We start from the raw sequence: 16,201 nt of genomic DNA, 5'->3' as shown, positions 1-16,201 counted from the left end.
AATAATAATAATAATAATAATAATAATAATAATAACAGAGCATCCAGCAGTACAAAAGGAAGGAAGAACCAATGAGAGAAGAAAAAACTCGCCCTGTAGAAAGTACCTTCTCATGCAGAGGCCATACGTATCTGTAATGGTAGAGTTTCTTACAGAAGTGGCGTTGGTCTCCGGACCCGATTGCAGTGTTCAATAGGATGTAGAGGAAGCTTTTTTCGGGCGGACTTTGGCTCTGCAGTTCTACGCAAGCATGATAAACAGGTGATAATCAGGTGTGCGTGTACAGGAAGTCTCATCGAGTCTCGGTGTTTTTCATTTCGTACTTTGTGAACTACAAATGTCTGTTCGAGTTCTTTGACCGTGTGGGAAAAGTTCGGGGAAAAGTAAGCGTGACGTTATATTGAGAGAGAGAGAGAGAGAGAGAGAGAGAGAGAGAGAGAGAGAGAGAGAGAGAGAGAGAGAAAATGTTGGGTATATGAAATTGAAAAAAATTTATTTAAGATATTTGATCCAGTGAGAGAGAGAGAGAGAGAGAGAGAGAGAGAGAGAGAGAGAGAGAGAGAGAGAGTTGGGTATATGAAATTCAAATGAATCATTTAAAATATTTGATCCTGTGTGTGTGAGAGAGAGAGAGAGAGAGAGATAGAGAAAGAGAGAGACAGATGTGGGGTGTATGAAATTGAAAGAAAATTATTCAAAATATTTGATCCTGTGAGAGAGAGAGAGAGAGAGAGAGAGAGAGAGAGAGAGAGAGAGAAATGCTCGGTATATGAAATTGAAATTAATTTATCTAAAAGATTTGATCCTGAGAGAGAGAGAGAGAGAGAGAGAGAGAGAGAGAGAGAGAGAGAGAGAGAGAGAGAGAGAGAGAGAAAATTTTTATATTGAATACCAAACGTAAAATACAACTAGACCAGTAAATCATACGATTTCATAGTAATAAACCGAATGAAAAGACTGACCAAACGATCTGACACTGACAATTCTTGTAGCAACGAAAAAACTTCCACAATGGCAACCAGCAAAGAATGCAACTTTCGTAGCAATGTTACAACGGCAAATCATAATGCAACTTTACCTGCCAAGGTTGTAGTGAGGGCTCGAAAAGATATCTCACAACTTTGACTAGTGAATAAAGTTTGATGTCTCCGAAGTGACTGTTGAACCCTCACTCCTTTATGGATGTGAAGTCAGGAAGGTAAATGTGATTGAATGCAGAGTGGTGGAAGCTTTTCTGATAGAAATCTCCATGTGGTATCCGTAGGGTAAGGTTGTTCTACGTAGTACTGAGAAATGAAGGCACGGTGATGTCATTAAAAAGTTACCAGAAGTGGATACCTGGATCAGAGGGTTTTGTGGTGATCTGTAGTACACATGTGGCTATTATTATTATTATTATTATTATTATTAGTTATTATTATTATTATTATTATTATTATTATTATTATTATTATTATTATTATTATTGTTGTTGTTGTTGTTGTTGTTTGTTACTATTATTATTTATAATTTTTAGGCTTTTATCAATCCAATCAAACATCCTTAACCTTATAAGTAAACTCGCACAAAAAAGTTTTTTTTTTAATCAAGCAAATAAAAAAAAAATTATATAGGATGAGAGAAACACTCAGGGAGCAGGAAAACTGAATAAATCATGGAAATGAGCCACACACACTTTGAGTAAACCATAGCAAAGTGTTCAACAATGACGTCATTTCAAAATCACCTCGCCCTAAATAGCACTAACTAATCACCAGAGTAGTAGATAATTCCCCACTTTTTATTATTTGAATTATGGCTTCCCCTAATGAAGCTGTCCAGCATTTTGTGAAAACTCGGGTTGAGATAAATTCATACGTCAAAAAAGAAAAAAAAAAGGTCATGCAGAGAATGAAGGTATTTCTCTGGAATTTGAGGTTTTACGATTCTCGAGAATTGCTTCAAGAAACCATTTTCGTAAATGTTTGCTTCTGAATTCTATAGTCCTTTCCTTCTCAAGGGGCGAGCTACCACTTTATCCCTGGTTATATTCGGCCTAATTTGCCCTCCTATTAACCTCAGTAAGAGGTATAAGATCCCACAGGCGGTAGTGCCGTCAGTGCACCTCACGCGATGCACTGTAAGCATTACTTAAGGTTCTTTTCTGCACCCCTTCTGAAGGACCATAGCCGCAAACTCTTTCATTCCTTTTACTGTACCTCCGTTCATATTCTCTTTCTTCCATCTTACTTTCCTTCACCCTAACCTGTTTGAGGTTTTCCTCCTGTTACGCCTTTCAGACCTTTTACTGTCCATCTCTATTTCAGCGCTGAATGACCTCATCATAGGCCCCAGCGCTTGGCCTTTGGCCTGGATTCTACATCCCAATTTGTCACTTCATCCGTCTACTGGCTTTATTCGGCCGCTTGGCTTGCCGTCCTAGTAGCCTCAATAGGAATTTATATTTATACCCATTTTACGGAAATAAAAAACTATATATATATATATATATATATATATATAATATATATATATATATATGTATATATATATATACATATATATATATATATATATATATATATATATATGTATATATATGATATACATATATATATATATATATATATATATATATATATATATATATATATATATATATATATATATATATGGCGACGTTTGGCGCAATATGATGCAGTATGACGGAATTCTTGCCCAAATTGTCTTCCGTTTTCATCTAATCTGTCTCTTTATCAGGTTGTGTGGTAATCATAGCTATTAGAGGCATGCAGTCCTGATAATCGCTCCATTCAAATGCGTATGTATTTTCTTCGCGTGTGGATGGAGCGATCGAGTTCCGACTTTAATACCTTTAAGGTAGGCGTGATATGCTATTATTATTATTATTATTATAATTGTTATCATTATTATTCAGAAGATAAAACCCTCCTCATATGGAACAAGTCCGCAATGGCCGCTGACTTGAATTTCAGGCTTCCAAAGGGTATTATGGTGCTCATTTGAAAGAAGTTACAGCAGATGATACAAAATGCCGACAGATATGATCAGTTCTTTAAAAAAAAAGATAATTTAACAATAAATAAATCTGTCAATATGTAAATAAATTGGTAAAACACAAGGTGAATCTTCTCTCAATAAAACAGGATATATTAGTAAATAAAAAATAAATCAATATATATATAAATGATTTGGTAAAATACAAGGTGAATGTTATCTCAATAAAACAGGATATATTAGTTAATTAAAGAAATAAATAGATAGATAGATGAATATATGAATAAATTAGTAAAATACAAGGTGAATATTCTCTCAATAAAACAGGATTTATTAGTAAATTAAAGAAATATATAGATAAATAGGTAAATGATTTAGTAAAATACAAGATGAATCTTCTCTCAGTAAAACAGGGTAGAGTAAATTAAAGAAATAAATAGATAAATATATAAATAATTTAGTAGAATACAAGGGGAATGTTCTCTTAATAAAACAGGGTATATTAGTAAAGAAATAAATAGATAAATATATCAATGAAGTAAAGTACAAGGTGAATATTCTCTCATTAAAACAGGGTATATTAGTAAAGAAATAAATAGATTTAGTAGAATACAAGGTGAATGTTCTATCAATAAAACAGGAAATATTAGTAAAGTAAAGAAATAAATAGATAAATATATAAATATATCAATAAATTAAGAAGACGCAAGGTGAATCTCTGTCTGTGTTTAGTTCCGCCATTCCTTGGCTGATGAGTTTGCGTAGTGAAACTGATGACGTACTATCGTTCGGTAGAGCAGCTATAGATATAGCGGTCTTGGAAAGCCGTGACGTCATATTTCCCTTCATTAAGGTCACAGTTAACCTTCAAAAGCCTCATTATAATAGGGCGTTTAACGTCAATTTTCCTAGGCATTATCTCCGGAAAATCATTATCATTATTATTACATATGTGTAGGACATAAATACCTGTTGTTATTAGTATTATTATCATTTATGTGTAGGACATACAGACTATTATTATTATTATTATTATTGAGCATGTGCAATATAGAATTTAGGCCAAAGGCCAATCGCTGGGACCTATGAGGGAAATTCGCAGTAAGTAGGATTGAAAGGTGTAACAGGAGGAAAACCTCAAAGCAGTTGCACCATGAATCAACTGCTAGGAGAGGGTGGAAAGTAAGATAGAAGAAAGAGAATAAGAAAGGAAGTACAGTAAAAGGAATGAAAGGATGTGCAGCTAGGGGCCGAAGGGAAGCTGCAAAGACCGTACTCACTATCATACACACACTCTCCCCCCTACGGGGATTATCATTATAATATAATTTTCTAGCTTTGAGTGGATTGAAAAATCAAGAAAGGAAAGATCTAGATTGAATTTGAAAAAGATATCATGCTTCCTCTTTTACAAACTGAATAAGTTCTCTCTCTCTCTCTCTCTCTCTCTCTCTCTCTCTCTCTCTCTCTCTCTCTCTCTCTCTCTCTCTCTCTCTCTCTCTCTCTCGCAAATGCTCTGACAATGCTAATAAACCATTATATTTCAAGGAGCGTCTATTTGGTCTTTGTCGTGCATATACATTTGTTGATTTTATGTTAGGGCTGCCGACGGGGCTGGCAAATATATGTTTCTTCAGCGCCTATCATTGGGAAAATACCGAGGAAACATTGCCAAAAAAAAAATTGAAAAACAGAAATACAAAGAAATGAACAGGTGTAGAAGAGAAACAGTCAGCTATACGAAGTATCCGAGAATGGGTTACTTTTCGTTCCTTATACGGTACCTCCGTTCATATTCTCTTTCTCCCCTCTTGCTATCCACCCTCTCCTGTTTCCTCCTGTTTCATCTTTCAGACCTACTTCACTCTCTTATTTCCCTCTCATCGCTGAATGACATCACAGGTCCCAGCACTTGGCCTTCGTCCTAAAATCCAGGGATTACGTCAATTCAAAGCAAGGTTCACGAAGAAGAAGAGGAAGAAGAAGATGAAGATGAATAAAGGTACATTCTTATTATTAAGAATGCATTCTCTCTTCTCTCTCTCTCTCTCTCTCCTCTCTCTCTCCCTCTTTTAACAGCAGAAAAAAAAACTTTAAGTTAAGATTCTCTTCCATCTCTTGTGGCCAGGAAGAACATATGTAAAATGAATTCACAGTCGATAGATAAATATGGATTCCGGGTAATCTAACGTGTCTGACAAAACCACGATTCGCCATGGATAGAATGCAGGCTTCTATCTCACAGCTCTTTCTCTCTCTCAAAAAAAAAACCGTCGTTTCTTATGGGATATATTTAATGCAGTCCGATGAAGCTCTTTTTTGCAAAGAACTGGAATTATTTATTCACGATGGAATTGACGCGGACTCATTAAAACGGAGATAAAGGAGACAATGGTGCTCTTACAGCGCTTCGGAGTGTCGATACTTCGTCGGAAATCCATATGCATATGCTGTCTAATCAGCGCTAGAAAAATGCGCGAGTCCAGTGAATAATTCATCTTACTGTAATTGCACTTAGGTATGTCAAAAAAAAAAATGAGTAAGTCTCGTTAATATTATATATACACGTCCGGTTCCTTGTGCGAACACCTTTGGATCATCACGGAAATTGACGAAATGTCCCATCGATAGATTAGTCATCGGGACCGAAGGTTTCGTGAGAATGAACGCGACAATTATTGCGAAACGTACGAAAAACTTAACGGAGCTCGAAATATGTCAATTGCTGGTGGGACCTGGACAATCGACGGATGGTCTCTCTCTCTCTCTCTCTCTCTCTCTCTCTCTCTCTCTCTCTCTCTCTCTCTCTCTCTCTCTCTCTCTCTCTCTCTGCCAAAAACATCATGGAGCTAAAGATATGAGAAAGAGCAAGCAGAGGTAGATTAATAGTGCCAAAAACTATACCAGGAAAACTAAGGAAAGCACACAGAACATTAATCGACTACGCACCAGCATCGACAACGCAGCGTCTATTCAATGCGTTGCCAGCTCATCTGAGGAATATACCAGGAGTGAGCGTAGATGTGTTAAAGAATAATCTCGACAAATATCTAGGCTGCATCCCAGACCATCCAAGATTGGAAGATGCAAAATATACCGGACGATGCATTAGCACTTCTCTGGTAGACATTAGAGGTGCCTCACACTGAGGGACCTGGGGCAACCCGAACGAGCTGTAATGTCTGTAAGGTAAGCTCTCTCTCTCTCTCTCTCTCTCCTCTCTCTCTCTCTCTCTGCCGACAGCGACCAGATTCGCTGAACAGCAGCACCAGCGCCAATTGTATTTTAATCATTTATTTAAGTTTTTATCCATTTATTTATGAACTCGTTCGTTTATTTTTTCACCCTTTTTTTAATAAGCGATCCCTTCTTTCTGCACTTCCCTTTACCTTCTGTTATACTTCTTTCGAATGAGCACCATCTTCTTTGGAAGCTTGAATTTCAAGTCAGTGGCCCCTTTGGTGGGGCTGTTCCGTATGGGTATGGTTCATCTCCTGAATAATAATAATGATAATAATAATAATTATTTTATATTATTATTATTATTGTTATTATTATTATTATTATTATTATTATTATTATTATTATTGTTGTTGTTGTTGTTGTTATTATTATTATTGGCATAATAATAACAATTAATAATTATAACAATAATACTATATTAAAAGCGGTGTCCATAAAATAACTCTACGGGATTAGCAACCCAAAGTTCAATTACAGTCTACGGCTGGCAAGAGCTGTATAAACTGACCCCATCAGACCTGTTAACGTCATCCCATGGAAGTCATTTCCTCCTAACTACCCGTATTTCGTACACAAGTCTCTCATTTTTAATTTTCCTGAGTTTTAGAATATTTCGCGTTCGATAACGACCCATATATGCTCTCAAAATTACGGTATTAATGCCAAAATCTGTACGTCTTCGAAAAATTCTTACTTTAAGGATCAACCATTTTACAGATATTTGCCCAAATGAGTTGATGAAATTGAATAGATATGATGGAGCAGATGTGGCTTTCGCCCTCATAGGCATACACATAATCAAGGTATTTTTTTCGTATCATCATATAAGTTGAAGAAAATGCATAGATATGATGGAGCAGATGTGGCTGTCGCCCTCATAGGCATACGGACAATCAAGGTATTCCTTCGGATCATATTACATATTATTTCACGGATTGAGAATGAAGACTTCAACATAATTTCCGTGAAATATTATTTTCCTGCTCGTTAAATACCAAAACGCTTGTCGTACCTATGATGTTTGTTTTATAGGGTTCTCGATCCTGCAGAGCTTTAGGAAAAAAGTATAGAGTTATGTGGGAATATGTGTGTATATCACTTACCATCGAACTCGCTCTACCTTGGGGGATAAGGCACACCTGTGAGGAATTCTAATACATAATTAGATCTGGCCCTTGCAAGATTCCAATCCTGCCCGAGGCGGATTCAACTATAGATTATATAAATCCCCTCTGATGTAATTGATTCCAAATGCATAGTGAATTCGATATCAAGTGATATTGGTGGCTTAACATTTATGAGTATATTTGTACGCTTGCGAGAAAGCATACAAGGTGTCCATAAAGTCCCATTACCATTACAAGTATTTATTGCTTGTAATGGTACTGGGACTTTATGGACATTCATTGATGAAACTCGTTCATTCAAAGCCCCCACTAGAGCTGTGATCGAAACAAACAAGAGATGTGAGCTTAATGATTATTTAGGGAACAGAGATCCAGTTTTAGCTAGGATAGCAACAGTCGTCGAAATCTAGAATCCAAGAGAAAATGAATACTGTAGTAGATGAGAGAGAGAGAGAGAGAGAGAGAGAGAGAGAGAGAGAGAGAGAGATCAGACCTTTGCGTTCATTCTTGATACTAAGAAGCAGACTAGTGCAACTGGTAGCTGGTGATTTCCGCAAAATTATCAAAAAAAGTTTGGTACGAAATGCTATATACGTTTCTGATAATAGGACTGCCAAAAGTACATTGTACAAATCATATTTGAGTCTTCATTGGCTGCAAATGGTGCTTTTGTAAAGTAAATAAAAGAAGGTTAGCTTTGTGAAATAAGTCGTGATATCTACAGAATTAACATCTGGAAATTCAGCATCGGTGATTTCATAGCATAAGAGCTCTTATAACACCGCTCAACTGGTGAAGAGGCTTTACATATTAGGCAGTATGAACAATGAACAGGACATATGAAGATACCGTGTGTATGCTTATATATATGGATATGTATATATATATCTATATATATATATAATATATATATATATATAATATAATAATTAATATATTATATATCTATCTATATATAGATATAGATATATTATATATGCATGTATATATATATGTATGTATATATATATAGCGTGGGTACAAAGTGCATCAGCATATATATATATATATATATATATATATATATATATATATATATATATATATATATACATAGAGAGAGAGAGAGAGAGAGAGAGAGAGAGAGAGAGAGAGAGTTGATGCACTCTGTAGCCACGCATGCGCCGATATAAACGGGCACGATTGGATAAGTATGATTTACCTCCTAGACTTGTAGCATTTATCTTATAAACTCAAAAATCATATCCATGCCAGTGTAAAACGATTTAAAAAAAAACTATGGTTTCTAATTAGAAATGAGAGAGCATAAACACTGAAATGTGAAATAAGAGTAAAATTAAAGTTAGATTATAAGCAAGGACGTATACAGAGGAAGATAGAACATTTTAAATGTCAAAACAAGTAGCTGGTTCACTTAAGGTAAGTTCTTCGGTGAGGCCTATGCCTACGAGACGTTTGTTTGGCGGCCGCTGATTGGCTAGGAGCTGCCTATACCTTCCGGTACCAGCCAATCAGCGGTCGCGAAAGAAACGTCTCGTAAGAATTTACCTTAAGTGAACCAGCTATAGTAAGTGATTATTTTCTTTCATTTGAATTCTTGTTTGTTTTGTTTGTATGGTGTTTTTGCGTTGCGTGGAATCAGTGGTTATTCAGCAACGAGACCAATGGCTTTACGTGACTTCCGAACCACGTCGAGAGCGAACTTCTATCACCAGAAATACACATCTCTCACTCCTCAATGGAATGGCCGAGAATCGAACCCGCGACCACCGAGGTGGGAAGCAAACACCATATCAACCACGCCACTGAGGCGCTCCATTTGAATTCTAGAATGAGAACCCATCCTCTTCCCAAAAACTCAATGTCAGTCATGACGTGGAAACCGAAGTCGTATTATTATTATTATTATTATTATTATTATTATTATTATTATTATTATTATTATTATTATGGTGTTCATTTGAAACAAGTAACAGAAAGTAACAGGAAGTGCAGAAAGAAGAAATTTTTAGATAAGAAAAGATAAATTAACACGTTTATAAACTTTTAGATAAACAGATAAAAACACGGAAAACAAACGTCAGCCACAGTCCCCACACAAACTCACACACAAACACAAACACACATACAAGCACACGCAAACAGACGAACAAACATGACCTATTGCAATAAGCATTTCCTTGACGAAAGCCACAAGTCACGATAGGAGAAGAGAGAGAGAGAGGAGAGAGAGAGAGAGAGAGAGAGAGAGAGAGAGAGAGATTCTACTCACATACAACATGCTCAGATTTACTGAAGATTGATTTTTGTATGTTACCAGAGAGAGAGAGAGAGAGAGAGAGAGTTTATGCACACTTGCGATCCCATTACCTGATCATTGCGTGTTGGAAGGAATGTTTGCATAAGTTAGGTTTAACATTCGTGTCGATAATTAGACTGTGATTTTGTTGCCTGGACAGGAAAAGGAATCACTTGCGGAAGTAGATTCCTCTCTCTCTCTCTCTCTCTCTCTCTCTCTCTCTCTCTCTCTCTCTCTCTCTCTCATTTTCTGATACCCCACAATGTGACCTATACTACACGTGCAGATATTCTCTCTCTCTCTCTCTCTCTCTGATACTCCACAATATGACCTATACTACACGTGCAGATATTCTCTCTCTCTCTCTCTCTCTCTCTCTCTCTCTCTCTCTCTCACTGATATCTGGTCCGTACACATATTTTCAAGTAATATTTTTAGAATTCTTCAGCATTCAATAATTAAGTTGTTTTTGTAGCACTCACAATTGTTTTAGGCATAAATACAGGTTGTGATAATAATAATAATAATAATAATAATAATAATAATAATAATAATAAAAATAAAATAATAATAATAATAATCATATTCTAGCCATTGTCATTGCATACTGAGAAGTACATACCATCCCTGTAAATCTATGTTCTGCCAAAAACAAATTATTATTTATTATTAAAAGATAATTATTTCATATCTACCAAAAAGTGTTTCTGAATTTGAATTCAATCTGCATCTACGTCAAGTTACTCCCAGGGGTAGTGATCATATGATTTCTGTTACCCATATTTATCTAGTTATTAATTTATTTTTAATAAATGACATCTCTTTCTTCCTAATGAACGCCGTAGTCTTTGGAGCTTTAATGAAAGGTCATTGGTTGTGGTTGGATATTTCCATATGAATAGGGCTCATCTTCGGAATAATAATAATAATAATAATAATAATAATAATAATAATAATAATAATAATAATAATAATAATAATAATAATAATCTTTGGAAGCTTGAATTTCAGGTCATTGGCTCCTGTGGTGGGTTTGTACCATATTTGTAGGGTTAATTTTTGGCATAATAATAATAATAATAATAATAATAATAATATAATAATAATAATAATAATAATAATAAATAATAATAATAATTCCGCGGGCACAGTTTCCTGTCGCCGAATAAATCGAACAATCGGAGAAAATTTCACGTGATTTCTTGTGACCTCAAGTGACAGTTGGAGTTCGAGTCATGCTCTCCTCGATGGAGCGTCCCAGATTCGACAACACTAATAGAAGTGCCTCCGAAATAATGGCTGGGAGCCTTATTCAAATGGCGGGGGGAGTGGCTCCATTACGTTAGAAATATGACGCGTCTGATGACACGCTCGCCAGAGAGAGAGAGAGAGAGAGAGAGAGAGAGAGAGAGGGAGGGGGTGGATTAAAATCAAATTTGGCCTTTAAGCTTTAGAAAGAGTTATTTACACAAATTATATCGTATATAACCTCAAATCTTTATTTCAAGAAGCCAGTAGGAGAGATAGCTAGATAGATGGTGGATTAAAATCAAATTTTGCCTTTAAAAACAGTTATTTAAACAAATTATATCGTAAACAGCTTCAAATCTCTCTCTCTCTCCTACTCGCTTTCTGTAAGAGAGAGAGAGAGAGAGAGAGAGAGAGAGAGAGAGAGAGAGAGAGAGAGGTGGATTAAAATCAAATTTAGCCCTTAATAAAAGTTATTTAAACAAATTATGTCGTAAATAACCTCAGATCTTTATTTCAGAAAGCCAGTAGGACGAGAGAGAGAGAGAGAGAGAGAGAGAGGAGAGAGAAGAGAGAGAGAGAGAGAGAGAGAGAGAGAGAGAGAGAAAGTTATTTAAACAAAATATATCGCATATAACCTCAATTCATTATTTAAAAAAGCCAGTTGGAGAGAGAGAGAGAGAGAGAGAGAGAGAGAGAGAGAGAGAGAGAGAGAGAGAAGGTGGTTTAAAAATCAAATTTAGCCTTTAGAAAAAGTTATTTAAACAAAACATATCGTATATAACCTCAGATCTTTATTGCAAAAAGCCAGTAGAAGAGAGAGAGAGAGAGAGAGAGAGAGAGAAGGGATGAGAGAGAGAGCGAGAGAGAGAGAGAGAGTGGTGGATTAAAATCAAATTTTAGCCTTTAAAAAAATTAAAAGTATATATCGTAAATAACCTCAAATCTTAATTTCAAAAAAGCCAGTAGGAGAGAGAGAGAGAGAGAGAGAGAGAGAGAGAGAGAGAGAGGAGAATTTAAACCAAATTTAGCCTAAAAAAATATGTATTTAGACGAGATTTATCTGAAATTACCTGAAATCATTTCTCCAAAATCCAGCAGGAGAGAGAGAGAGAGGAGGATTTAAACCAAACTTAGCCTAAAAAAAAATTGGTATTTAGACGAGATTTATCTGAAATTCCCTGAAATCATTTATCCAAAAACCAGCAGGAGAGAGAGAGAGAGAGAGAGAGAGAGAGAGAGAGAGAGAGAGAGAGAGAGAGAGAGAGAGAATTTAAACAGAATTTAGCCTAAAAAAAATTGGTATTTAGACGAGATTTATCTGAAATTACCTGAAATCATTTATCTAAAAACTAGCAAGAGAGAGAGAGAGAGAGAGAGAGAGAGAGAGAGAGAGAGAGAGAGAGAGAGAGAATTTAAACCAAATTTAGCCTAAAAAAAATTGGTATTTAGACGAGATTTATCTGAAATTCCCTGAAATCATTTATCCAAAAACCAGCAGGAGAGAGAGAGAGAGAGAGAGAGAGAGAGAGAGAGAGAGAGAGAGAGAGATTGAGTGGTGGCAAAAGCCATAAAGCTTGCAAGTGTCTGCATTACTTCAGGGAGACCTACCATTGTGCGAAAGGAGGTGGCTATTACTGGTTTCTTCTAAGTCATCGCGTTCTTCGTCTCCGTCTTCCTCCTCCTCTTCTTCTTCTTCTTCTTCTTCTTCTTCGTCAGCGTCTTCTTCCTCCTCGTCATGGCGCAGGGGATGATGAGGACCCTGGTGGAGTTGGCGGTGTTGGAGGTGGTGGTGCAAATTCCGGCGGTGGAGGTCGTGGATTTGGTGGAGAGCGGGGATTTGGTGGAGATGGTGGTTGTGTTGGTGATCTCTGGCCGTGCCGTTCTCGCCCTGGACCTTCTGGCTCAAGATGTCGCCGATCATGAAAGACGAGGGCGCGCGCACCAGGTGCTGTAGGCCTAAGGGCAGAGACGTCATACCCTGAGGGCCTGAGGGGGGAGGAGGAACGTTGTCGAGCAGTTGTTGGTGGGGCATTTGAGGAGGAGGGGAGGGAGGAGGGGGAGACGGATGCTTCAAGGGCGCCGCCGACCCCTTCAGTTTATCTGGAGAAACTTCTTCGTGATGAACTCTCGGTACCCTGAGATCTGTGGGTTGGTCTTGAGCTCCGGGTGAGGGGGCGGGGGATATGCCCCCTCCATCCTCCATGTTGGTCATGGGTTCTCTCTATCTGTCTCTCTCACACACACACAGTTTCCGTAAACGGTTTAGTTCCTCTGGGAGCAATTAGGTCTAGCGAGGCATCACTGTAGCGGACACGAGGTCCTCACGAAGGAGAAACTTCCGCGGGAAGAGCTTCAACGACACCTGTTTAAAGTTCACTTCGCGGAAACGAGTTCCCTCCTTCACCGAATCGTAAGATAAACATTCGCGAAAATCCAGCAGCGGAACCGCAACAAACGAGAGCAGTCTTAACGTTCCACGCGCGGAGCCAATCCAGAGACTATAGACCAAACAACTAGACCAACAACCACGTGTGTTTGCACTTCGGGAGAGCCGGAAACTCGCCGTTCGCCACCGCCGTCAGCAGAAGACTGCTGCTGCTTGAGCTGTTGCTGCTGCTGCTTCTGCAGCTGCTGAGGGCTTGCGAATGCCGCCCTGCCGTTCGACGCCGACGACGTTTTCGTCGCCGACTTCGCCGCTGCCGGCAGCGCCACCTGCTGGAGAGAGAAAGAGAGAGAAGGAGAGAGAAAGAGAGAGAGAGGGGCGATATGGAGGTGGGAGTTGGGTGCGTTGTATACGGGGAGTCAGGAGGACCCTGCCTTCTTGCCTTCGTCCTTCTCCGACTTCTTGAGACTTGTTTATTCTTCTTCTTCTTCTTCTTCCTCTTCTTCTTCTTCGTCCTGAGCGGCGGCGATCGAGGGACGACCGTCTCGCGACGCGTTCGAGGTGCAAACTGGGAGCAGGCTGAGGTAATAATAGAATGATAATGACAAACGGCTCCGCTCCCCGCTGTAATTCCCATGTATCATTGGTGGCGTGACTGAGGTTGGCTGGAAGGACCCCGTGAACGCACTCACTCACTCACTCACTCTCTCTCCAACAATCTCAGCGACTCACACACACACACACGCACACACACACACGCACAGACAGGAAGACTGTGGAGGAGAAGGAGGAGGATGAGGAGGGAAGGGTAAAAGTAGAGGTGCCGATGAATAGACGGCTCAACCGCTATAATAAGTCCTCCCTATTCTCTTGTCTCGCTTTTATATTGTTTATCTCTCTCTCTCTCTCTCTCTCTCTCTCTCTCTCTCTCTCTCTCTCTCTCCTGTCCAAGTATCAGGTGCCATAACGCTCGTAATGGCATTCCTTAATATTTATTACTCATTCCTGTGTCCTTTGTCCTGCTAAAAAAAATTTACATTGGCGTCTCTCTCTCTCTCTCTCTCTCTCTCTCTCTCTCTCTCGGAAATTTTATGGTTTTTCAATCTCTCTTACTCTCTCTTGTAAATTCTATGGTTTTTTTAATTCTCTCTCTCTCTCTCTCTCTCTCTCTCTCTCTCTCTCTCTCTCTCTCTCTCTCTGTTTGTTATATATCTTATTATGGGTTTATCAATATAATTCTTTAATCTCTCTCTCTCTCTCTCTCTCTCTCTCTCTCTCTCTCTCTCTCTCTCTCTCTCTCTCTCTCTTGGAAATTATATGGTTTTTTATTCTCTATTTGTTATAAATTTTACTATGGGTTTATAATATATTTTCTAATAACTCTCTTTCTGTATGTTATAAATTTTGTTATGGGTTTATTAATATATTTTTTAATCTCTCTCGTAGCATTGATTAACAAAGGGCGTTAGTATTTTAATCATAATGTTATTATTGTTTTTATCACTAGCAATTTACCCATCCTTACTAAAAAGCATATTCATTCATAAGTGACTCGGTAGTGTTTTTTTTTTTTTTTTTTTTAACTATTAGTATTCATTTCCAAATGTATGACAAATTCGTAAAGTAACTAAATCTACGGGCATAACCAGCCCCGTTTCAGGGAATCCCTTCTCATCCACACCACCTTCGGAGGGGTGGGAGGAGAGGTAGGATGAAACCCCATTGTAAACCATCTTAGGGGTCCCCACTATAACCCTGCCAAGTTTCTTGCCGATCGGACCAGCCGTTTGGCCGTGATTGAATGACAGACGGACAGGAAAAAAAAAAAAACCATGAATGTGTTTTCCTTCCGTGCAAAAAGGACTTAAGTCACTCAAGAAGACCTGATTGGTCAGTAATGTGCTTCTTGCAGAAGGCAATTTTGTTTATATATTTTATATCCACAGTCTTTAGTCTATGTCTCCAGCTGTTATTTTATAACCGCAGCTTTTATTTTATGTATGCAGCTGTTATTTTATATCCTTAGCTGTTATATTATATCCACACTTATTTTATATCCATATCTCTTATTGTATAACCTCAGCTGTTATTACATCGGCAGACGCTATTTTATATCCATAGATGTTCATTGATATCTGCAGCTGTTTATTTTATATGCCTAAGTGTTATTGTACATCATCCGCTGTTACTTTATATCCTTAGACATTATTTTACATCCTCAACTTTTGTTTTATATCCCCAGCCGTTATTTCATATCCGCATTTGTGATTTTATATCCATAGGTGCCATGCATCAACGCTGTAAATAAAATGATAATGAATGAGATACAGTTAAAAAAAAACTCCAAATTTGGATATTTGATATTCTTAAGTACATTATTTTTTGAATCTTGTGTTTTCAAATTAAATATATAGTTTTAGGACTCATTTGTTCCTGAGATGGGAGTTTCTTGAATAATAATAATAATAATAATAATAATAATAATAATAATAATAATAATAATAATAATAATAATAAGAATAACTTTTTAAATTATCATAATAATATAATAATAATAATAATAATTTTTGATGATGATTTAGTTCGATCTTGTAAATCAAGAAATTAATATTTTTTTAAACTCCACATATCTGTCACAGCTGTAATTTTTAATGGGATTATGGCAAAAGTTTTTGCAATACAAGTTATACAAATTAACCACCTTAAAAATCATTTATCTCTACAGATAAACGAGACATTATATTAAGAAAAAAACGAATGGAAGAATGCGCACCACGAGAATTGGATAATATTTTAAGTTTTTCCTTGACATTTACAAAACTAACAAAGGGATATTTCCACGCGTGAAAGTCGGGAAACTCAAAGGAATGGAGATCGATTTCATGTCGTACAGGAATTGCC

At 37.3% G+C, this 16,201-nt stretch overlaps 1 protein-coding gene across 1 annotated transcript in view; it reads right to left on the bottom strand.

Annotated features, from left to right (window-relative positions):
* Nucleotides 1-13,847, bottom strand: part of LOC135219129 (barH-like 2 homeobox protein) — a 60,127-nt gene extending 46,280 nt beyond the window's left edge. The window contains exon 1 of the mRNA XM_064255584.1: nucleotides 12,526-13,847. Coding sequence (XP_064111654.1) covers nucleotides 12,526-13,129 — 604 coding nt within the window. The 5' untranslated portion in view covers nucleotides 13,130-13,847. The remainder of the gene's footprint in view (nucleotides 1-12,525) is intronic.
* Nucleotides 13,848-16,201: the final 2,354 nt, after the last annotated feature.

The sequence above is a fragment of the Macrobrachium nipponense genome, chromosome 1, assembly GCF_015104395.2.
Source record: "Macrobrachium nipponense isolate FS-2020 chromosome 1, ASM1510439v2, whole genome shotgun sequence".
In the NCBI taxonomy this organism is placed as follows: domain Eukaryota; kingdom Metazoa; phylum Arthropoda; class Malacostraca; order Decapoda; family Palaemonidae; genus Macrobrachium; species Macrobrachium nipponense.
This window is presented reverse-complemented; position numbering and strand designations above follow the sequence as displayed.